This window comes from Caloenas nicobarica, chromosome 9 (genome assembly GCF_036013445.1).
Source record: "Caloenas nicobarica isolate bCalNic1 chromosome 9, bCalNic1.hap1, whole genome shotgun sequence".
Lineage (NCBI taxonomy): Eukaryota > Metazoa > Chordata > Aves > Columbiformes > Columbidae > Caloenas > Caloenas nicobarica.
Genome location: NC_088253.1, coordinates 9,305,641 through 9,331,647, shown reverse-complemented (window position 1 = coordinate 9,331,647; position 26,007 = coordinate 9,305,641). Strand labels below are relative to the sequence as shown.

At 39.0% G+C, this 26,007-nt stretch overlaps 1 protein-coding gene across 1 annotated transcript in view; it reads left to right on the top strand.

Annotated features, from left to right (window-relative positions):
- Positions 1-26,007, top strand: part of VAT1L (vesicle amine transport 1 like) — a 55,336-nt gene that overhangs the window by 19,682 nt on the left and 9,647 nt on the right. The window contains exons 4-7 of the mRNA XM_065641132.1: positions 1,888-2,030; positions 4,149-4,252; positions 5,003-5,058; positions 6,574-6,768. Of these exons, the coding sequence (XP_065497204.1) occupies positions 1,888-2,030; positions 4,149-4,252; positions 5,003-5,058; positions 6,574-6,768 (498 nt within the window). The remainder of the gene's footprint in view (positions 1-1,887; positions 2,031-4,148; positions 4,253-5,002; positions 5,059-6,573; positions 6,769-26,007) is intronic.

Genomic DNA, 26,007 nt, shown 5'->3' with positions numbered 1-26,007 from the left:
ATTATAAAATACTGGGTTACCTAAATCACTGTGGGTGATGGTTTTCTGGGAGACACAGGAGGTGAGAAAAGAGAATTGCTAGTGAAAATGACTAAGAAAAGGAAAGATACAAAATCCTTTTTTTTTTTCCTTGTAATTTTATGTTACAGCCCAGACTGTAACCTGGGCTTCAGAATGAGATGGTAAGTAACAGAGAAATGCAGAATGAGAAGAGTCAAACATTTTCTGCTCCCCGGAGACATTACATCTTGTGAGGTGAGGCCCCTCAGGAATGGATTTTCCTATGATTTCTGAGAGATTAGGGATTTCAACCCAGGAAAATGGTGGATGATTTTAAAGAGAAAAGATTATTTATGTTTGGTATTGGATTATCATGCTACAAATCACCTTTCCTATCTGGGTCCTGCTATATGTGTCTCTGAGCTGTTGGACAGGTTGTTCAATTTGCTGTGCTGTTCCTTTTCTTATCTGTAAAGAATGAGAGTGAATCCCTTCTCCTACTCCCTTCTCTGTGTCTGTTGGTACCTGTTCAAAGGATCACAGAAACTGTGCCTTGCTGTGTAGCTGCTCACTGACTAATCTCGTAGGGAACCAGTCTGGAACTCCTGGATGCCTCTATATAGAAAGAGTAATATTGTCCTCTTGCGATGTTCAGCTCAGAGGATTGTCACTAGCGATTATATTCGGAATTATGTGTGAGGATGCCAAGACCCCCAGGCTATGCAGGGTCATCTAATTATTCTACTGTAAATAAAACCCAAGCACTGATTACTGGTACTTACATAATAATAATAATCAGCATTTCTGGTTGGAATGAACAGAAATGTGTTCATCCATGGATGACTTTACTGGTCATGCATACAGTTTACAAACAATGTATTTTGGCTGCAAACGTAAATACGAAGCAGTTGAATTCCATCACTTGTTATTTTTAGAATGACAGTGCCATTTCTTGCTTCTGGGCGTATCCATGTAACTGTGCCAGCTCCAGTGGAATAATGTGGTTCCAACAGGAGGCAGAATTTGGCTACCAAAAGTCTGTCTCCCATTTGTTAGTATGTTAAGACTAAAACAAAACCCAGGGCTGTAAAAGGATGGCCTGTTAGCGTGACTCATAGCTATTCCTGCATTTTGAATAATCAGTAATAATTATTAATACGAGGTAAACCAGATTTGCGTTACTAAGCAGTATTAGTTACACCAGCTTGCAGCTGTAAGAAAATATGATTGCTTAGTAATGGTATACGGCATGCTGCATAGGGACTGACTACACCAGATCCTTCTGTATTCGTGCTGCCAAAACCTGAACAATAAAGCTGTATCTGAGTACCAGAGGAGCCAGGTAGTTTTACATGATCAGCCAGAAATTCCGCTCTGGTACGGGGTGCTGCAGGGCCTCCCTGTGCGCAGGGAGGTTCAGATCACCCGTGGCGCAGTCCGCACGGCTCCGAGGGCTGAGGTGCAGAGGGATGGCTGGCGTTACGCTGGTGGCTCTGGGGCAAATACACAGAAGAGGCAAAGCAGAGAATGAGAAATACTTCTCATGTGCTCTTTGAATAATCGGTTTTGGTGGTCCTTGTAAATTAATGCCATTTCCATTAAATTACATTGCCTTTGTTAAAAGAACAAAACCAACTCTTTTCCAATACAGTTCTTGATAGAGTAAATTAATTTTATCCCTACAGTTGCTTTGTCTTCAGCATATACTTTTGATTTGAGTGTATTTTTTTCTTGTGGCTGAACTGCATTGCACTGTCAAGAAATGAGTTTGGGAAGTCCTTGTACATGTTTGGTCTTGGATTTTGCTGTCTCATGAGTGAACTGGAAGTTGTAAAGTCCATCAACCAATTTCTGTGTCAGTGAACTAACACATCAATGTGTTTGCAGGGTCAAGCTGTTGCTCAGCTCTGTTCAACTATTCCCAATGTTACTGTTTTTGGAACAGCTTCTTCTTTCAAACATGAAGCAATCAAAGACTCAGTAACTCACCTGTTCGACAGAAATGCAGACTATGTTCAAGAAGTAAAAAGGTAATATTTTTCTTTTCCTGAGTAAGGGTTGTATAGTATCTGGCAAAATACTATGAAAGACACTGGGCTGATCATATTTATGGGAAGAGATTACGTTTGGGAACTCTAGTTTATTCCAGATATTCCATCTGCCCACTACAAGGGACAAGACAACAAGCATCTTCCTATTTCTTCATAAGCAACATGAGCTTTGTTAGCCCATGTTCATACTTGGACATCTGTTACAAGCAAAGTACATTAAGTGAAAAAGAATAAAGTATGTACTTTGCTATTATCTGCATATGTGGTAGCTCACTGTAATGCACTAGGACACTTTCAGTAAGTTATCCAGGTCTTGGAGTTCTCTGGTGTTTTTCCATCTGTGTGGGTTTTTATCTGCTGCCAAGGCTTGATCTCAGAGCACATGATGTCTGTTTTAATTCCAGATCCTTAGATTTTGTTTGTTTGCATTCAGATTAGAATCATCCTGTTGCCTTTTGAAGTCATCATGTGTGTTTCTATTTACATGCTTTCAAATAATTTGTTTTCCCGTTTGTCTAACTGTTTTTAGATATAGATGTTGATGCAGGTGCTAAAATTTTGGAACTGATAAAAAAATCAGGAAAAAATGTATTTTTGATTTTATTTGTCAGACAGATAAGAATAATGTTTTCCCTTCATCTTGTATCTGTCAAAATACCAGATGACGTAGCTGAGTATAAACCAAGAAACTCCTCAAAGCAGCACCCCAGGGTAGTAGAGTTGACAGGTTTCCTGTCAAACTTACACACTCGTCAGAGTGACATGCAAAGTCTTGGGAAGTCTCTCGGTACGAGGTCACCAGCCCTCTGAAAGGGCCTTCCGGGCATTGCACCGTCGAGCAGTTGGCAAAGCAGGCTGGGGTTGGAGGAGAAAGCACCGTGTCCTGATGCTCTTTCTGGAGCACTCCAGGGTCTTAAGAAAACACTTGAAATGATCCATCACAAAGCAAGTTTTGTATCAAAGGAAAATTGTTCCATATGGGAAGTTTTACCAAACAAGAGAGCACTTGTCCAGCAGATGACACCCCTGCCGTTTTCTTACAGCTCAGAAGAATTGCAGCACGTTTCTTCTGCCCTTTGATAGACTTTCTCTGGGGGAACTATACACAACTAAGTGTTTTGTTGCCCCTGGAAAGTTGCTGTAGTGAGATGAAGGCTGAATTCTAGCAATCCTCGCTTTACAAACATTGTTTTGGCAAGAAAGAATGCTTGAAAACTTTAATCAGAGTTCAGCACAAACCTTAATCCTAACTCTCGGCAGGGGCAGCGGATCTGACCCAAGTGGTATGTGATGTGGGTGCAGATAGAACAGAAATTGGTGTTTAAAAAAAGGAATAAAGCCCCTTTAACTTCTGATAAGTTTATGATTGCACATAATGTTGGCTGCTTCTGCCCTTCATCAGGACAGTTCTTTCTGGGACAGTTCCCTGACACCAGCCCTGACGCTGGGTAACAGGCCATAGCTACTGAAACCAAAGGGAGACTGGTTATGAAGGGGTGGGATTCTGTTCTGTTAAGTCCGGTAAAATCCCTACCTCTTGGTGACTTCTCATGCTTGATTTAATTCTTTGCTGATGTCTGGCTGATAGAAAGTCTGAAACAAAAGACTTTATAAATTCTACAGGGACATAATTTGATGTGAGAAGAGCTAGGATAAGATCTGTTTCCTTAAGAATTCAGAAAAATAATATAAGAAGATGGGAATAACAAAAATGTCCTTTTTCTCTGACATTCATTGACCAAAATACATTATCTGATACTTGCATTCATTCAAAAAGAGCTTTATAACTATCACCTCTTTTTTGAGAAGATGATTTTACTGAAAGCCCTCAAAAATGGGGAACAAGATGGTTTCCCACTCTTGTAAGCCTGAAAGGTGTGGGTTGGACAGCCCAACAGACTCAGGTTCCAGCACTGAATGAGTTTGAATTGCCTTTTGATGAGGAGAAGGTTTTCGTGTAGTCAATGCCTGAGCCTCAGAGTCCTTTCTAAAGTACCTGGAAAATGTTAGGATGATGTTACCGATCAGCCCGTGTCACGCTGGCTGACTGGTCCTGTGGATCCTATTGTACAATGAAATTTCTTTCTTGCTTTTTAGAATCTCGACAGATGGAGTAGATATTGTTTTGGACTGTCTGTGTGGAGAAAATACTGGGAAAGGCCTCAGTCTTCTCAAACCACTTGGGACTTATATTTTATATGGTGAGTGGAAAAAGCCAGGTACATATTTCAAAACTAAAGCTTTTCCAAGCTTAAAATCTGTTAAAATGCCCTGTGCCACTTCTTTGGGAACTGGAGGCCGCCATGTTATACTTTTTCAATTTGGCCATTTCCGATCAAGGATTTTACTGAAGCCGAGCATGAACTAAGTTATTGAGAAACAATAGGTAATACAAAGGCAATTTTAAAAATTAAAAAAAAATAAACAATTCAGAAGTGAAACTGAACATATGTTCCAGATTGTTAAACATTACTGGGTGATACAGAAGTGTAGAAGAAAGCTTGGATCTCTCATTCTACACACCATTGGAATCCCAGCATGGCCAAGGAAACTGTAATCTAGTTCTACAGATACAGTGAAACGACACCTATGTGCTTATCACTGCTAAATAATAGTGTGTCAGAGACAAATGGCATTTTACTGCAGAGAAGGAGAGAGCTATAGAAGAGTTTTGGTGTCAAGATGCCTAGTAGCACTTAACCTGCTACTGGTTTTGGAAGATTTGATAGATTTCTGTTGTCATCTCACAATACCTATAAACTTGTAGGGCTCTGCCAGCTTGGCCTCTTTGTTATTTATTCCCAGAGTATAAGGATGTCTATCGATCCCTTTTAAACCTGGGGAGCATTTTTTTTTCTTAAATACGAATCATGGAAATGATTCTATGTATAATAAATGATCCGCTTGTCAGCATGTAATAAGTTGTGTGTGAATGTGCTCATCTTTTACAGGTTCATCTAACATGGTTACTGGGGAGACAAAAAGCTTCTTCAGTTTTGCAAAATCAGTAAGTGTCCCAGTGCTGTGCTTCTGCTCTTTCCTCTAACTTCAGTCTTTTCTGTAGCATTTTCATCTTCTTCATTCTCACTTATCTCTACTAAGTTGTTACTTCTGATGTTCCTACAGAGAGCATTTTTCTGACTGCAGTGCGGTCTGAGGTTTTCTTCTGGTATGACAGCTAGACAGGAGCTGGATCTATGTGCAATGCACATTTGAATTGTTTGCTATCAGACGTATATCTCTTAGCCACGTTTAAAGTTTGATTGTGTTACTTATTTACTTATGGCAGAATATCATATCCATAGATATGGATAACTGTACCCTGTAGGTCCTTCATATCTGAAAACACTGTCAGGACAGTGCAATGAATTAAAGGAGATATTAAAGGGATATATCTCTTCAGATGGTGCTTGTGTCCAGTCACCTTCAGCTTTTCAGAAGTTCCGTACAGAAATGCATTTTTCATTTCTCCATGTTCATGTCAAGTAACATCAAAGAGATGATGATGTTGCCTTTGTTTCCTAATTGATTATATCAACAAACCCCAAATTCAAATGTTATTTTTTTTTTCTTCAGCTTACTACAACCACAAAATTCTGCTCAGAAATCAAGGCTGTAGCAAGAAGCTAGTCTTTGCCTCCTATGTTTTCTTAATGGTTGTAGTAACACAATCTTTGTTGTTGTTGTGCATTTGTGAACTAAAACAACATAATCTTTACTATGCATCTTTTTTACTGTTTATATTAACATATCCAGATGAATGTAATTTGCAGGGTAGGCTGGCCCAACAAAATCAATTTCAACTGAAGTGTTTTTCAGATAGTACTGGTATTTATTGACTGAATAAATACTAAATTGAATTAATAAGAAATACTATATCAATTTCTAAAATAAAAGTATAACTAATTTCTTTATGTAATTATACTGTAAAATTAACTCATAAAAATTGTAAGAAAATTTTAATTAAAAATTGACCCATTCAGATAAAATTTCCTACGAAGTGGGATCTCAGTCTCAAGGATGCTCTTGGGCTAAATGAGATAAAATAATTCCATTAGACATTATGAGGCTTGTTCAAATATCACAAACAATAATGGTTGAAAAGTAAATGGAAGCTTCTGAGCAGTGTGTAGTTTCCTTGTTTTTGAGAGAAGAGTAGAGGTCAAGAGCTGCTTGCGGAGGCGAGGACAGCCTGCGTGGCTCTCTTGAGAGAACAGAGCAGCAGAAGGAAGAAGGGAGGTCCAAATTCTTTACTTCTGGAGCCACGTCCTAAACCCAGATCTGTCGCTATTCTAACACCCAAATCTCATGCAACACAAGTTTGTGTTTTCTGTCCTCACGGCAGTCAGCTGTATACCTTTTTGTCTTTTTCCTAAATATAGTCCTTAGTGCTTCTCTCGGCTGTTGCTTCAGCTCTGACAGATGAGTCGTGTATCACATCAGCCCTGACAGTTTCCTTGTGAACAGAAAAGTTCATTTCTTGAAAGATGGTTTTCTAACCCTGTTGTTTATTGCTTTCCAGTGGTGGCAGGTTGAGAAAGTAAATCCTATCAAGCTGTATGAGGAGAACAAAGTCATTGCTGGATTTTCCCTGTTGAATCTACTTTTTAAACAGAATCGAGGTGGCCTGATCAAGGGTGTGATGGACAAACTCCTAAATCTATATACCAATAAGAAGATCAAGCCTGTGGTTGATTCATTATGGGCTTTGGAAGAGGTAGGAGCAAAATTTCTTTCCTCATTTTGAAATTTCTGAAATATACAGAGTGTTAGATCTAAGATTAGATTTAAATATGTTTTCTGGTTATTAATGTAATCCGCGTTTTAGTTTGTGCACAAGTCATCTCCAAAGCCCTTGCTATTCAAAAACTCCATGATCCAGAGTTATCCACATGTTTATCTAATAAATATTTCTGGAGTTTAGAATGCTCTGTGCAAAGTTCTTGAAAATACTAATAATAAACGTGGCTTTTCAATCTTAAAAAATTGCATGAAACATGTGACTAACAAGTGCAGCATGAAATGCAGACATTATAATTGAAAACAACATCTATTCTGAGAAAAAGATCTAATATGTAAGCTTTAGTTTCAGTGTCATATTTGTGCTAGCAAACCTTGGAAGCTTGGAGGTTTTCAGGAAGTTACTGAAAATGTATTGTGGTCAGTCAAATCAGAAATCACTTTTAAAGCAAGTTACATTTGTGGAGTATGGGGGGTTTGGCTCTTTTTTCCTTCTAATTCTTCGGCTCTCCTTAAAAACCTGTAAAGAGGGTAACCTGTTCATAGCCTGGGCAGTTATAAGCTTCTTGACCAAAGCACTGTTTCCCAAGACCTTTATATTTAAGATGCTAATAAATGAACGCAAGTATTTTTGGACATGTGAACAGACATGAATGTATAAAGAAACTGCATGATTATAGTAGCAGCGCCAGATTAATGTTTGTGGTTTACGTGTTTGTGAAGTGCGCTGAGCCTGACACGACTGAAGATGCATGATCTGCTAAGAGCTCTGCTGAACGTGAATAGAGCCCTGCTGAATGTGACTTGTGGTTGTATCATTGTGTGGTTGCTATTCAGAAGGTGCTGCCACAAAATTCAGTCTATGTTCGAACACATTAGCTGGTATTAAGCACGCATCCATGAGGGAATAGTAACCATCAGACTTAATACACTAATAATATTGTATTTTATTAAGATTTTGAATGCCCTGCCGGCAGGGTTTTGAGCTCAGCTTGTTGTTCATTATTCAAGTGGCGTTAAAGCACCACCATTGCCACGGACACAAGTAAGACAACTTGAGTTGTGTGGTGGGACTCCACAGCCTGGGCCAGTTCTTGGAGCGGGATGCATTGCATGTTCACTGGGGCTTGTACGTGCCTGAGCCAGGTTATATGACAAGGCTTGTTCTGCCTCAGGTTGCGCTGCTGTGGGAACTATATGTCTCTTTATGCTATCCCTGTATCTGCCCCAGCGTACCCCAACGTGCTGCTTCATGTGGCACAGCAGATGCAAATGGTCCAGCACGATATGGGCTCCGTTTTTTCCTCTCCAGCAAAAGAGAGAGGAATGACAACTTCCCCAGGAATCTCTTCATGTTCTCTCAACAGCTGCCTGAGGCCAGACTGTCACTGGTGGCAACTGGGTGGAACCCCGCGCTGTCACTGGTGGCAACTGGGTGGAACCCTGGGGTTTTACCAGCCAGGGGTGCAGGAGTGGCTCATTCTCACCAGCCACTGCCCAAGGGAAGTCAGATGTTGTGATAAAGAGCAGCTGGCTCAGGCAAGACAGAATGCTCTGCCGTTGTCGGAAAGGGAGAGCACTTTGAAGAGCAGTGTGAAATAGAAATGGGATCAGATTTAGGTTTTTGATGTGGGGGTTTTGTATTTAATTATTTAATAAGCTTACAAAATATTGTAAAAATTTAAGGTGCACAAGTCTCTAGATAGTCATTATGCAATTTCTTTGCTCATGTAAATATGTACTTCTTTTCATGCCTTGGTGAGTAAGAAAAGTATAATTAAAATAGTAACAATAGCTTAAAAAATCTTGATCAAGGATATAACATGAAAAATTACATGTGGCAAGCTGATCTTAATAGTCAAGATGATGGGAATTTGTTGGGAGACTTCTGTTTGGTAACATTTCATCTAACATTTGGCAGTAACATGCACCATCCCTACCGTTAGATTGTGAAATATGTAAATACATCTGTTAAAAAGCGCAGTCTAGAAAACTACAGCTCATTTATCATGCCTGCTCACTTTCCATGAGCTATCTGGTAATTTGCAAAGGAGATGTCTGGCTACTATCTGCAGGGATGTAACAGTGCTAGAGATGTCCCCTGTTGATTGCCAAGGATGACTGAAAGATTACTCATTCAGGGCATTATCATTTTAGGAATATATTTTTGTGGGTATAAAAATAACTCAGGGCTGACTCTCAAGTTAATATGATACACAGAAAAATGTGTCATAGCTGAGGACTAAATGGAACCAGGCTGAAGAAAGGTTGGTATGTATTTTTGTTCTTTTTTGGGAGTTTTTTTAACTCCGTAGCTCTAACATCTTATTCCTTCAGAGCCTGACATCTGATTGCTTTCATTGCCTATCGAGTGAGTCTGATTTTCTCCAAATGTCCACTTTCATTTAACCATTCTCAGTAGGCTTCATTAGAGACTGAACCAATATGACCAGTTTTTACCACTGATATTTCCTGAGGAAATTTCCTGACCCATAAGATTACTGAGAATAAATATGTTTAACTAGAGAGTGGCAGAAAGGTAGACTCTCTGTGTGGCATTTGAAAAGGAATGATTGAATAGTTTTCTATGGAAGAATATCACCCTCTCCAGAGGCTCACGGGAGAATCCATTTGTCCTCTGACTAGTAATTCTGCCATAGGCCTGAGCGTGAATCCAGCAAGTGACATTCAAAATGAAAATATTTTAAGGAAAGATCTCAGAGAAGCCTTGACTATGAGGCACCTTTTCAGATGTTTATTCTTAAATACTTAAATGTACACTCACATATGTATTAATGAAAGGCATATCCCCAACATATCCCTTTGGCTTGCTTCATTCACTCTGCATCTGGGTACTCCTTCTTTGTGCAAATATCAATTCACAAATTCATGCGGATTCTCTAAAGGCAACATGGAAGACACCTGGTTTTCTTTCAAAACTGTATTACAGCACATTTGTTTTTTTCAATCCTGTATCAGTTGCAACAGCCATCTGAGTATCAGAGCTGAAAAGCGTCTTTGCAGTCTTAGAAGATGATGAGTTACATCTACGGTAGTATTGCCTTTTGCTGCTTAGGGCTGGTTGGGACAGGACCACTTCCTGCATGATAACTCCAAAATTGAGGGCTTTATGTTCTAGTGCTTTTGAGAACAGCCAGAGAAAGGATCGTGTCTGATTTAATAGGTCTCTGTGAATTGTGTAAAAAAGATTTCATTGTTCTAAAAGCCTAGCATGGTTCCTTGAGCAGCACCTGTTTCTTAATACTTTCTGCAGGAGTACACCATTTGAATTTAAAAGAATATATTGAGTAGATCATATTGTAATTGCACCAAGATTTTGCATTTTAAAGTGATTCTAGTGACAGCAATACAGGGTTTAGAGAAGGTTATTAGATTCCCATTTGTCTGTCATGTTGTAGTGCGTGTTAAGTGATGTCTAGTTGATTGTCAAATAATATTCAAGACAGCAGTGTTCAGAATTATTAGACAGACTTAGCTTGGTTCTGTTCCTGTTGAACAATGAAGGTTTGTCTGAATGTCAATGAGACTATTCGAATTAGGATATAATCCCTTCCAGTGTTCTGATTTCTCTGTTTTAGGGCCTCATCCAAAGGCCATGGAAGTCAGCGGAAGGACTCCCAGTTTCACTGGCCTTTGTTTCAGGATGACAATTGCCCTGCCTCTTCAGAGCAGTCTGCTTAAACAAACTTACTGGTTGACTGAAGAGAGAGTGGGACAGAATTTATTCTGGATGGAAACTTAGAAGTGACTCCATTTGCTTCAGTGCATCAGACTATTGCTGACACAAGGGGGATCAGGATCTAGACTACTGACTACTGCTGTGGAGCAAAACTACTTGTTGTGTTATCTGTTGGCTTGGGAGGGTAATTTTTATCTCAAGTTTATATCCGTAAATCCTAGTAAGTCAGTTCTCAAGTTGGCCATTAGAGCCATTTTATGATGTTAATGCAAGAAGGATTCAGCTAAGAGAGACAGTAACAAAATCTGTAGATACTTTAAAAATGGAAGTCTAACTGGGGGATTCTTCATCATGAGATGAGTGAAGTCATTAATTGGACATAAATTAGCTGCTGTTGAGATGTCTCGCTATTTTGCAGCTATTTGTTTATGCATTCAAGTGTTTAAAAGACAACATAATTTGTAGATGGTGCATGCTTACAATACTGTTCTGTAGTAAAAAGCTGATTGTCTGGTAAGACTGCGTTTCACTACAAATAGTACAGTTTGAAACAGAATCACTATTCAGTGAATATTTGTTGAGCTTTGTGGTTGTTTCTTTGTTAGTAACTACTTATGTAATCCTTAATTTGCAGTTAGTCACTCTTCTTCGTTCTGATCAATTCATAGTGTGCATTTATGCATTAGCATTCTCCTGAGGGTCTGCGAATCTTTGGCTTTACACTGTAGACAATTCTAGATTATTAAGCAGGATAAAAACTGAAGGTTCTCAAAAAATCTACTGTGTTGAATAAAAACACATATGTTGCAGTTTTCTATTAAAGTTCTGTTTCTTCAGCTTTTTGTAATTGCAAAAGAAAATATATACTCAACATAGAATGGGTTATTGACACAAAAGTTATATGCATCTTCTTTGGTTACTTACAGCAGTTAAAAGTAGCACTTGATAGAGTGTAAACCAAAACTCACAAATTCTTGCACATGAACTGCCAGTCAGGAAAGTGACTGCAAACTATGGCCCATGTCATCCAAATATCTGCAGGCCCCTTTCCCTCATGCTAGACTACCCATTCAAAAACGACTCTCTGTGTGTCAGAATGTTTTCAGACTTGGGCTATTTTGGTCCATTTGGGTGACCAGTGAGATCATGGAAAATCATCCTGACTGCAGATCTGTTTTCTGGACCAAAGGATTCATTACGTTCTTACCTCTCAAATGATTTCAAGGAGTGCACTGTAACATAGTAATAATGGTATCCAGGACCTGTAGGGCCAGGAAGAATGGTGAAGATACTGAAACCTGTGGAATGGAGTTGCTACTTACTCTTAAAAAGAAAGGGGATAATGTGATATCAGTATTACAAGATCAGGCCAGTACCTTACAGTTGGCACTGAACGTCACCCCGTGTAATTGGATTGCAGTGATAATGTAATCATGTCTGTATCAACTCCATACTTAGCAAATCAGAATGCAACAACTGTAGCCCAGATCCAGCAATATGCTTTGGCACTCGGCTGTGATTGAAATCAGTGGAATCGAGGCACTAAATACACTTATGGTCAAGCCCCGTGGATCTTGATAGAGGTATCAGAGGACTCTAATGACTCTGCCTGTGGTCAGTGCATGGAATGTTTTTGACTGGAACGAGCCCTGCTCCTTAATTTAGTTTGTAAGGATCACTGCATCATCAGTCAAAGGGTGGTTTGGTTTTTTTTTTGGCTGCATCATTATGAGACATGTTGCAGGTCTAGCTGTAAATATAATTTTTATATAAGTGAGATTCCCTTGTCTTGAAGCCAGAGCTTTTCTCTGTAGTAAATTGCGAAGGAAAAATCAAGCTGTGTTTAAGAACCTGAACCTGAAAGGAGTGCAGTACAACTGATGACATTATGGTATCATTATGGAATACCTGCTGATACCATAATTTCCTTTAAAAGAAACATTTTCTCATATGTTGCTGTTCTCACACACTTTCTGTTCTCTGCATTAGTTTTCAATATTATCAGCATGTAGAGGAAAACAGCAGAAACCTTACAGCTGAGATCCCAGAGCTACCACGTACCAATCCAGTGACGAGAACTGGAAGAAGGAACATTCCCCTGCAGAATTTGTAGCATGTTTTGGGGAGGGCAAAGCCACCACAATGTGTCTGTTTTAAGCACTGCTCTGTGGCTTCGAAGGATTCAGATACTGTCAACCTGGTTTTTTATTCACTGGACTCATCCTCTGGTATAAATTACCATATCAGTGTATGCTTTATATATCAATTACATCAACATTTTGGGGCAAGGGGAGAGGAAATCTGTAATCCATGGTAGCTGAATAATAACACTGAACCCCCTAAAGCAGAGACTTCATTTCATCAAAAGCTATTCTTGCCCTTTACTGATCCTACCTTTAGGGCAAAAAGCCTTTCATCTGTCACTATAGTAAGATGTAGAGAAAATTGACCCATCAGTTACTTTTAACATAGTAAGAGGGTAATCTAATAATATCAGACCAGGCTGGTACCTTGTTATGAATACTAAATGCCATCTTGTGTCTTTTAGTGTGTGGTTTTTTTTTTTTTTAAGTGATAATATAATAATGGCATGTGCAGGTTTTTCTCCCTTTTTTGGTTTGATGAAAACAGATTTTTCAGCTGAAGAAATGACACCTGTTATGAAGTCAAGTGACTTCTATAACATTTTAAACCTGTATTTGTTCTTCAAAATACTCAAGTAACATGATAAAAGTGGAAGTTAATTTATAACCAAAGTACTAACCCACCTTGAAATACAGAAAAGAATATTTTTTCCATAACAATAAAACCATTTACTTCGCAGTGTTATATTGTAGCAAGAGGGAAAAGTAACTCCTGTGAAAACTCCCACAAACATACTGGTGTTCCCTTTGCTGTGCTTGCTCCTCTAGTGTTACTGTGCAGAATCTGCTGGTTTTGGTGCTGCAGATATTTCTATGACAGTACTGGATTTGCAGTTGTTCATGAACTGCTTTCCTGATGCACAGGTATTAGCTCTGCATAGGTACTGTCCTGTAATGCTGCCACAGAACAGTCTTTGTTCATCCTATGTGTGAGATCCTGTTCCCTTTGACTGTATAAAATGAACATCTGTAGTTCAAAGTAAATTTAAATGTTGTATCTGTACATCACCGTTGTTTCTTTGTATACAAACAAGTTTAACACAAGTTTAATACAAGCTTCATACAGATATCAAAGCTTACAGAAATGCAAGGAGCTGTGTCTTGCTGATGTAGCAGGTTTCAAAAGAGAGATGTGGGGAAAGCAGACTGAGAAGCAAAACCTGAATAATTCAGGGTAGCTTGCTTCTGTGTTAACAATCAAATTATACACAGTTACAGGCCAATGTATTTCCCCTCTAAAACATTGTGCCTACCTGATTATGGGATCCTCCCTGCTCTTACATGAATTATTAAGTTCCTACTAAATGCCTATATAATTTAATTTACGTTTCTTCCCTATTTAATGCTGCTTAACAGGACTTCATATTACATCATAAAATTCTACCCTTCCTGGGCATAACCCAGTGGGGTCTTTTTGGCTTCACACACTGTTGATGGCAATGTAACAAGATGATGATTTTATTAAAAGAGTGAGATAGAAAGAAGCAAGACAAGCCTGGGATGTAGGCACTGTAGCTGCATAATAAGGCCTCAGATACATGACATTACCTGTGATTATTTAGCCAGATCAGGTTGGTTAGATGAGCTGTTGTAAGAATGTCAGACTTTACCAGTTAAGTTTTTTAAGTATGTAAGCGAAGTCAATTATTTTCAATTATTCGTAAACACTGCATAAAATTCAAGCTACATTAATGAATTTAATTAAACAAGTAAATTATTTCAGCTCTGTGCTTTATTTTATTGTCTTTATGGCTTCTGAAATTCAGCTTGTTATGTCTAGCCTGCCAGTTGAATACCTCTAAATTGCCATTTAGAGTCTTTAGAATGTTCCTTTGTGCATGCTAAGAATATTCATGCTATCATACTCGTTTAATAGATAAATAACAAAAGGGACAATGGATGTCTTCACTTGCCTGATGCTGTGCAGTATGTTACTGGCAAGATCATGGATCAGCCTGAAAGTCTCTAATTTGCAGTTGTGGCCTGACACAGCGCAGGGGCTGGGCTGGTTGAGCCCCTCTCTGAGCCTTTGTTGGGGGCTCTGCTCTCGGAACGGCGCCTGTGCAGCCGAGTGCCACTGAGCGGCTTTGTTTCGGGGAAACGGTATCTTAATGTTTTGAAACGAAGCAGCAGACATGGAAAAGTATTTTGGCAATATTTCTGATGAACATTGTGGTGTTCAAATGTTGCTATTACAAAGGTTAGATGCTGACTAGTGTGAGATTAAACCTCTCTCAATTAACATAAATAAAGCCTGCAGCTACAGCGCTTTTCTAATCTACTTAGTAAGCACTTGCTAAGAATTAATTAGTTATGGAGATGCACAGGCAGAAAATGCTTTTCGAGAAGGTGTGAGACACTGAAGTTGAAAGTGCAGCGGTGACTCATAGTATATGTTTCTGGGTCAGGGCAGATGGTCATTTCTGTTTGCCCTGGTGTGCCACAGAGATAATCACTTTCTGTAACTGCAGGCCAATGAAAAACAACGTGTAGACTTGGTTCCTGGTGGATAATGTGAGAGTGGGAGGAAACAGGCAGGAAACTAATATAGGAAGCATTGAAAGATTCCACTCAAAAAAGTGTGCACCGTTAAAGATAAACTAGTCACGTGCTTCCAGTTAATTAAATTAGCAACAGAAGATTGTATGTGGGAAAAACTAGTTTGTCATTTGTAAGAAAAAATAAGAATAAACCTGTTACATGGAGGAAGCTGCTGATTAATTACTGTGAAGAAACAGTATTTTACAAGAGTAGTCTTCTTACTGAAATATATTAGCTGGTTTTTAAGTAATAAATGGGAACACGTTCCTTGTGTATTGAACTGATATGGTGATACTGTACCCCTGCAGAAAAGAACCAGGCACCTCGCCAGGGAAAGCTTTACCCAGGCAGACGGGATATACTTTAGACACCAAAGACACCTTTAAAAACACTAATGTGTATGTGTAACTCCAGGACAGAGTATATTTCTTCTACATTTATCTTGAATGTTTGACTCTAACATGTTTTTGTACACTTCATTTTTACTGTTTGTGTCATTGAATCTAAGCTGTTCTCAAGAGTCAGGAAAACAGGGGGTTGTGGAGTCATTTCCCTATTAAAAAACAATTTCTAGCCTCTTCAGGAAGTATGAGAGAACGAAAGCTACTTGCCTTTATACCCTTGATCCCAACATGCCTGAATTCCTTTTTATTTCTACCTGACAATGCAATGAAACATCTGCCTGCCTTCTCCCACTCTTGCATGCAGGTTGATTACGTATATGCCAATACATTACATTCACCAGCAGAAATAATTTGAAATGGATTCTAACAGAAAATGTATCTTGTGTTCCACAGAGCTGGTAGTACCACTAACTGTCAAGGACTTGTTAGGATTTGGAACAGTGGGTGTTTTCTGTCACTCAGGGAAATAACTATTGAATGCCATAAGTGAAAAACACTAAATAGTCACCAAAGGGAAAATACTAGAAGTTTTCAAGGACACATTTAGATGCTATTTCATTCTTGTGCTATGCACTATTTGTGTGTGTAGCTTAAGTCAGAGAGCTTGTGAATGGAACCTAGGATTCTCCTCTGTGTCAAAAAATTCCACTCATGCTGCTTTGTTAATGAGTTGACTGGTTCAGAAAGGGAGCTCTCCCGTGTTCAGGTTGAACTGGCAGGGACTGCTAATGTGAGAAATTCAGCTCCCAGGGTATCGTGAAGGAGAAATCTGAAGTTTCTGTTAACATTTCCTAGAGATTGTTTTCGTTCTGTCAGAAATGTTTTTCAGTCTCAATTCAAATTTTAAAAGACCTATTTTCCCAGGTACTAAGGATTTTTAAAAGCCTGAGATAGAAATAATGAAGTCTATTTGGTGATATTGAGAGAGCTATGAGATGTCATCCTGTATGTCTGGCACAATACAGAATACAAATAGTTCAGACTCCTTCTGCCTTTGACACTTTCCCATTTCCAGACTGGAAAGTGATCCCTGATTATTTTTGGATGAGGTTTTGACCTCTGATTTGCAAAAAGGCTAGTTTTGTTTGTTTGTTTTGTTTTCTGGCTATAATCTGTAAGTCTAATACTTCATTAATCAATGAATGCCTAGAAAGCCATCCAAGGAGCCACTGAAAGAACACAAAAGATTAGGAGGTAAGAATAAGGAAAATATCTCTTTTTAAATCTGGTAGGTCCACTTTGTCTAAAAGATGCTACGTTGGCAGCACTGGTCCCTGTGGCCATCTTCCATGATGGACAGTGAGCAGAAAGGTTAGTGGAGCAGAAGGGAATGAGGTACTTTCAGAGACTGCAAAATTACTGTGGTGAGAAACATCAACAGATACTATGCCTTCCGCATTTCTACTGTATATTCTAGCTCACATTTTTCTGCTTTGGGGGATTTGGGGTGCTTGGCCTACAAAGAGATAACATTGACATAAGCTTTTAGCTATAGTAGAAGGATGTTTAGCTGTCAGTAGACACAGAACTCTGGTAGATGACATGAGTCGAGCCTTTTTGGTTTTAGAAATGCCTTTCTAAAATGAACATTCTAGCTCTTCTCCTGGCATCTGCTTATCAGTGTATCTATGTAACAACAGCCAAAGAAAAAGTAAATTATTAGTTCCATTACCAAAACCAAGTTTGTCTCTCAGCAACTAATCATGTTGATGACTAGTTTTGGCAGACTGGTAGAATTTGTGGAGATCTCATGAGCAGTAGCACAAAATTCATCTTCTGGGTGGTTGTTTTATTTTTTTTTTTTTTCCCTGTTTTCATACTAGTATTCTAATTAGGTTACTAGATTATTGCAAAGGTGGCACAAGTTTTGTGTTCCGTTTCATACAACTTTGCCAATATAATTTAAAAAAGGAATTATTATGGTCTTATCTACAAGACTTGTAGATAATTTTGTAGTTTTATGTAGATAAACTTGTACATATTAACCAGATGATCCGTTGCTGATATTGACTGTAGTTATGAAGGACATTTGAATATTAATAAGTCAACATATTCCAGTGTTTGGCTCCTGCCTTGGACACCTCAGGATTCATTACTGGATCATCACAAAGCAGATCAATTCCTTACTCTCTAGAAAGAGAGTGGAAACTCGCGTTTTCCAGGTTGTGCTTTAAGCCCATTGCTGGGGTTGAGCAAGAGACTCGTGCAGTTTCCCCAAGGCTGCCAAGGTTGGGCACGTAGCACTAGTAGCAGCACACACTATGTACAGCTCTGTTCTGATGCCACCTGATTATTCGGCTGTTCTGATTTGGATTGGGTTTTTTTGATTATCCAAAATTCCCCATCATGTGATTTTCGAAGTGTCAAAGCTTTAAGATTTTATGACACTTCACAACATTCATGCATACCGTGGTTAAGTTCTCCTTTTCTAAGTATAGTGAGGACCTGAAGTTGGAAGCAAGTTTACTCTTCTGGTTTATATAATTTTATCCTGATCAAAATGCAATGATTGTATCCAAAATAACACTTTATTTTAGTGCATAACAATCATTAATCAAGATAAATGTTCTCACCTAATGAAAATGGTTCATATGTTCTTTTCAATGATTTTAAACACAGATGAGTTTTAAAAGCAAAATTACTCTTGGGCATAAAGACATCTCTTAGCATAATATAATCCCAATTTAATGTGATAATGGAGAGTTTTATATGGTATTGCAGTTTAGTAATGATATTATTGCTCATTACAGATAATGATATAAATTAACACCAAGGCAGCAAAGCAGATACGTTGTCGATACTAAAAGGTTCCTATCTATATTAGCCTGCTGTGAATGATTGAACACGAAGATGTTTTGCAGGGCAAATCTATATGTTATGATCACTGACTCAGAGAAAGCAATACTAAAAGGAAGCAATATCGTTTAAGATTTTTCAAATGAACAACTGATTTTCTACTGGTCTGATTTTACCGAATATGTTAGTTTGAATATCGAAGTTTGGGCTTTGAGTGCGGTATTAAAGTGCACACATTTGAAAATGTAGGCCGTATCTATAAGAAATAAAGCCTCATGCATTACAGGCAGCTCCAAATCTTTGTTTAAATGCATCCAGTTTAGTAGAATAAAGGTTGTGTAAAGTGAGTTCTTTACCATCACCAAATTCCAACCAGCTGAGAAGAACCTGAGTTTTTTTTCCATGATATGCTATGGTTGTACTGAGTAAAATATCTTCAAGACCTTATACCTTCCAGAGGAAAATGGGCATAACTTTTGAATTCTTTAGCAGAAATAACACAATGCTTTATCTTTTCCTTTGATCTGAAGGAGACATCCAGTGTAATTCTAAGAGTTCCTACAGTTAAGCCTACATTAGCCTAGAGCTAGAAATATATGTGTTATTAAAGTTCTTGCCTATTTTTCCTGAATTATTGTAGCTAGTGTACATGCCGTTTGCTTTTTTTTAGTGCATCTACACAAGCAAGTTTAATTATTAGATTAGAAACTGTCTCAGGTGAACCAGTGATGTCCTATCACATGAATGCTTCTGCTTTGGCTTCCCTGCTACTGATTACATAGCAATTTGATTTCAGTCGATAACAGCGTAATGCTCTGTATCCACACATGAGCATTAAACTTTTAAACTAAATCAATTTTTATAGCAATCACATTGGTACAATACTTACGTGGAGTTAAGATCTTTCATATAGGCTTAGAATGAGATGATTTTTAACAATGCTAGGAGAAATATTAAGTAATAAAGGAAACAAGACTGCAAAATATATGGTGAAACTGTCAACTAGGAAACAAGATAAATTCAAATACCTTTCATCTTACCTAGACGAACAATTTCAATCTTACTGTAAACTGGTACAGCTCAAATTGAGCATGAGGATGAATCATACTCTCTTACGTTACAATTTAATGTATCGGTGGGTTTTGGGTTTTTTTAAGTGTAATTTTAATTAAGTTACAGAGTGGCACCCAGTGGTAGGATCTGACTTGGAGAGCATCTTGAATAATCAAAAAACATGACGATGACTTATGAATAATTAGATTTGCAATCCTCAGGGCACTACTTTCCGAAACAAAAAAAAAAAGGTCAAGAAATGAAAGGAGAAATATTTTCTCATTGGGATCTTTAGAGACCTTTGGGATTTACCTTGATGAGTTTCAAGAACTTACATAATTAGTTTACTGATTAAGGATAGATTTTATTGGAGTGAATCCATTGTTATGAAAAAACATGGAAATTTTTTTCAAAGATACAATATTAATGTGCTCTTGTAATCTGATCCTAGTCAGGGGATTTGTATATAAAGCTTCTCAGACCTTGGGAATTACAGTGTCAAGACTTTTTAATGATTATGTCTTTACTATCTGGAAGGCTGAATGTTTACTGTATTTTGTAACCATTAAGTTTAGCTCCCATGGTTTGGAATAGCGGTTCTGGAATAGAGTGCAATTTCTTATCTCTACAGCTACCTGAAAGGAGGTTGTAGCAGGGAGGGTGTTGGTCTCTTCTCACAAGTAACAAGTGATAGGACAAGAGGAAATGGCCTCAAGTTGCACCAAGGAAGGTTTAGATTGGATATTAAGAAACATTTCTTCACAGAAAGGGTCATCAGGCACTGGAACAGCCATATGAGTTTGGAACAGGGTTTTGTCTATACCAACATCCAGCTTCTAACATGACGAGGACTGTTGGTTAGAGAGACAGTAACAGAAACAGCATATCAAACAGGCACTTTTGAGTTTTCTGGAATAACTTCCTTATGTTAATGACTCTGAACACTAAAAATTGCAATAGCCTGTACACTTCACCTGTGGTATGGTTTAAAGGGCCACCTGAATGATACGTTAGCACACAACAGTATTCCTGGGGACTATGTAAATATTGTGTATTGTTGTAAAGACAAAGAAACCAAGGCATGTAATTCAAATGTTTTGCACACAGCCATACAGTGAAGCAGTGTTAAATCCACAAATAATATCCACAGGTGCTGTCACTGTGAAGGTTGAACATGGCTATTAATGTAAAGTCTGCTGTGCCTGGAAACCTCAGGAATCAGGGCCCCACAGTCCCAAGTGCTGCTGAAACAAAGCAGAGTCCCTGCAGAAAAGAGCCTGGTCTTCAGTATTTCATTAATATCCTGGTGTAACTGCATAAATGTGCAAAAACATGATAGAAGTGGCATTCTTGATAAATGCATGTTCAACAACTGCCTAATATTTTGCAAGCTGGTTTGTTGGGTTCCCACTCACACACCAGTGACAATGCTTGTGCCCATTTTCCCAGAATCAAAGTTAAGACATGGATCGACTTGGAACACATTGAAGCTAGTTTGCTTAGAGGCAGTTCAGAATATGGTGTCAAAGAAAAGATTGTTCTGTCTTTAGATAGTGTCCTGCAAGTGTCTAGACAGTCTGTGTGAAAAGCTGCGGTTCTGGAAGTATTTCAGACTTGGAGTTCTCATATGGCTGTTCCAGAAAGGCTGGCTGATCTTTCACTGGTGTCTGCAGAGGGATCTCTGTCTGCCAGATTCCCACAGAGAAGTCACCGGACAGAATTGCTGCTGCAAGGCTGTGCAGAGGTGATCAACAACATTCACCTTCTACAGGCTAGGCATTGTAATTAGAAAGACAACAATGCAACACTAAGCAAAGCAGTACGTTTATAATTAAGTCTGCATGTTCTGAGGGTGGAGGAGAGAGGGAGTTTAATGAAGCTCTAGCTATAAGAGCATGCTTACGTGAAAGAGAACGAATGAGACATACTTGTGGGTTGGTGCAGTTTTTCTCCAAATGTTTTTTCAAAGAGATCACAGGCAACATGGCTGAGGCAAAAGTTTAAAAACTGATGTCATGGAGCTTGATAGTCAATAACAACATAAAATACATTTTTTTTAATTGCATAGTGATGAATGTCATAAACTTTATTTCCTGCCATAAATTGTTATAGCAGATTGTGATGGAATACAGGAATATACGAAAGTGAACATTATATATTAATTCAGTTTAGGCAGGAGACTGCTGCATCTTAACCAAATTCAGAGGGCCAGTTTCTTTTGCATGCGACTGCCAAAACTCCTTTGCAGCCAGAGGAGTTTTCCCCAGAGCTGCTGCCGCAGATTAAACCAGCCTCACTGGAGTGGAATCTGAACCACTACGCTTCTGAATACCCCAAGGTTCAGGAGTGTCTGGGGCATCCCTGTGTGCGCAGCTGGCTGCAACATACTATAAGATGCATTATTACTCAGAACGGAGAAAGGTACCATAAAGGTAAGCAGTTCTGAGCTCCTGTACTCATGGCTTCGATGTGCTGAAAGCCATCCTCCTAGTGTAGATTGGGACCACGCTATCGTGATTTCTACCAGCAATCCCAAGGACTCAAGACGACAGCTGGGAGGCAGTGGCTCACGGGATATAGCAGCAACCAGCAGTGTGATGTTGGAGGGATCTGCCTTTGGTCAGTGGATCTGAGGAACTTTTTAACTTTATCACAGTAGTTCTGTATCCCTTCCACACAACCCTGTGCTTGTCTTCAGACTGGTTGATCTCAGTATAGAGTCAATACGATTATATTTGTGCTATTGATTAGGCATACTGCTGCAGGAGCTTGGGGTCCAGGAGTTCTGGCTTTATTGATGCTCTAACAGCGATTCCAGCTCAGGATCCTGATTCTTCCTGATGTGGCTTTTCTGCTTGAGTGTGTTCCAGGGATTTCTTCACCACATCTCTACCCTTCAGAAACAACCCCTGACTTTTACAATAATAAGGTAATTATTTCCCATATTAATGCAGGAAAAATTTCCTTTTTCTTCAAGCTTATTTTAATAATAAGTGATAATGAGAAAAGCTGGGCTGTGCTAGTTTAAATCAAAAATAGCTTTCCTTCTCACTCTGTGCAGGTTTTTCTAAGGTACTACACATAGCCTTACAGAGATGTTCTTTCTATAGCTCTTCTCTTGCAACCAAAATGCTAGTCTTCAGCTGTCAAAGTGCTGGATATCCCTGAGCTGTCCTAACATGCTGGAAATCTCTGTGTAATGGATCAAATTTCAAGGCATTTTCTCCTTTTTTACCATGTAGGAAAGCTCCCAACCAAATAGATAATCTAGGCACTGCTGCTTAGTACTTCTAAATATTTAATTTGATGTTGGTTCTGCCTTTTTTCTGCTTTATCCCTGTTGACTCCGTAAGTCAAAGCTGGCAAGATTTGTCTCAGTTATTCTGTAATTACAAGGCTTTAAATCTCTGAGTTTTACTGAGGCAAAACAAATACTCATTGACGTCAGCAGGAGCTTATAGGAATAAGGAAAGAGTGAAAACAGCACAGTTCTGCAGCTGTGGCTCTCCATCTAAAAGATGTATAACTTAATAGATATCTTCAGTAGCCAAGGGAGGACTCGGAGTCAGAAGTTGCCTGTAGCATCGGTTTTTATTCCTTTGACATTTTTCTCATCTTGGGTCTGGTTTTAGTCTTGCTGCCATGGCAACATACAGCGAAGCTATAAGGTATTCTAGAGAAAAGGTCTCTCCTCACTGACAGGCAGCAGAAAGGAATAGGGACAGAGCTGCTGTTTGCAGCTGTGAATAGCAATGGAGGAATGAAAGGGATTTAAAAATAATTTTCTATTTGCGTGTATTCAGGCAAAACCATTAGTGCAAAAGTGCAGTGTAACAGCATAAGCAGGTGAGTTGGATAAAATCTTTTTTGCTTTCAGATGGATACTAGCAGGATGATGACAGGTTAGCTTCACAGCAAGGACATAGAGTCCATCACCCAAGTGATTTTCCTACTCCTATCTCTAAAATACTGTAATCTGATAAAAATCTTTCCTAACAACACTAACTTTTTAGCACTTTAGCAGTTGATTTTGATTGCATCTGTGTTTTCCGCATGCACTTTTTTTTCAGTAGGTGTTTATGAAAATTGGACTCCAAATACCCTGAGTTATGTGTCTTCTTGCATATGTTCAGTGCTTGATTTCTGCATGTTAAGAGCTGGCTGTATTCACCATGGACAAGAGTAGAGCCCTATTCAAAATACTGTAAATATTATGCTGCTTTTCTGTCTATCTTGCAAGATGCTGCGTACCCTCAGCCTCCAGGAGAACAAAGAATTTGGGAATTAATGGTGTAGGTGAGGAGAATCGGCCTGGGAAGGAGAGGCTAATCCAGGCCAATTGCAGATGTGGGTTTGCAGCCTCCCATCTACCCAGCTCACGTGCAAACAGGTGGAGAATTTTGTCAGAGCAGTTAGGTTGCTTAAATACTAGAAACACTTTTCTGATAGCTATTCTGCTACACAGTATAAAGAAAATATTCCTATCATGAATGCAGACCATTCCCATGGAAGTTGTTGTGGTCAGTACAGGTTATTCCATTCGCTCCCAAGGGAAACAATCCCCACCAGCAAAAGGGTAGTTTTGTCTAAATTACTGTGTGTATGGTAGGGTAATTGTCAGTAACCACACCCAGGCAAACAGCTTTTCTACAAAAGCTTTATGGAGTATGTAGCCCAAGAAAAGAAAGTATTGCAAACTCATTAAAAAAAAAAAAAAAAGCTTTGAAAAAAGTCAGCATGTTTCCCAATGACATATTACTCCAATAATCACGTTGCATAAACACAAGAGAGACATTTGAAGATTAGTGAAGAGGAGGAAATATGCCAGCAGAACAACTGGGCTAAATTTTGACAGATGTCACTTCTGAGAGTAGAAGGACACAGTCATTAGTGCAAAAGAGCCCAGTGACTGCTCCCCATGTGTGTGTCACAGGACAGCCAAGGAGCCCAGGTCCTGTCCCTTCTCTCGGCCCCAGGCACATTAACAGGGCTGTGGCAAATGTAGCTTAAAAGGGACATTCCCCTTTGCTCTGTACTTCCCGCGCCCTAACGCCCTGGCAAAATCCACATGGAGCAGCAGAGCAGCTCACCTTCCTCAGAGCTGCCCACAAGCTACAAAACTGTTGTCCTTGAATTTCATCCCTTCCACAGTCCAAAGCCAAACAGACATAGTCCAGAAGACAGAGACTACATGATTTATCCTTATGTAGAGTGCTGTGTTCAGTTTTAAAAACCATATATACCAATGCCACGAAAGAAAACATCTGGTCTGAGAAGAGCATCTGCAATTCTAATGCACCTCACAATTCATATTAAAGACAACATAGCTTCGTAATAGACCACAGCAGTGAGTTTGATAATAAAATCACGTTGCCTCATGACACTAATGAAAGCTATAGTATTAAAGCTTTGTTTATGCGGCCTCTCAGCTAGAATAGACTGCAGTATGCATCTTTTTATTCATTACTGCATACAAATGATGCTTAAATAAATATTATTGATATTAGTGTTTGTAATTCTAATGGAGATAGCTCTGGGCTCATTGAAATAGTGGCTGTTATGAACAGAACAGAACCAGCCCCAGAATGAAAAATGGGCAAGTTTTTAATTCAGATTATTCTTTCATAAATCTGAACAAGATTTGGATCATTACCTGTGACACTTGGGTTGCCAAAGTAACCTTGAGTAGCCAGCGGATGTTTGCAGACCGGGTGACACTGTCACCATGGAGATCTGTCCATGCAGACATGATGCAGTTTCAGGCTTCTCAGACACACGACAGTGAGCAAGAGAGGAATTAATTCTTGGTAAGGAACACTCTTGCAGCCAGCGCTTCTCTCTGTCAGAGAGCCTGCACATGACTCTGGAGTGATCTTTGCAGCACAGGTTTCAATGGATGAGGGGGTTATGTCATGGCTAGAGGGGAAGAGTCTTGACATGCTGGAAGGCTAGGATGTTTTCCATGTGTAAACAGAGGACAAAAGGTGATTCTTTGAGATGATGTGTGAAAATAAACAGCAATCTTGAATCTAAAGGTGTGGAACTAATGAGAGGGAAAAATTATGGTTGTAGATCATAAACTAAATTGATGTTCTGCTCCACTGTGCCCATCTGGAGCTGAGGGACATTCCTTTATTTGGGTTCTGATCACCTTTTTGACAACACGTGATGATACAGCGCTAGAATGATTGGCGAGTTTGACAGATTACGCTGACATAATTGAATTAATCTCCCTTCTAGCTTATATTAAATTTGTAACCTTGGCATAAGATTCTTTAGCCTTTCATACTACAGCCTAATTTACCAAAGAGAGGGGAATGAAAGATTCCTTTACTATAAACAGAAATCCTTTTGTATACCTCAGGGAAACTCGCTGTCACCAGAGGAGCCCAAGGAAAGAGAGTCCACAGGCCTCTGCCTCCATCCAGTAAAGCTGTCTTAGCTGAGACCGAGAGGGGAAAGAAGTTGTCTGCAAAGATAAACCTGTCATCTGTAGATGCTAGTTTGTACAACCAGCTGCATTCAACATCATGGAGTTAAAAGAATATCCACTCTTCTTTTGCACCAGTGTCTTTCCA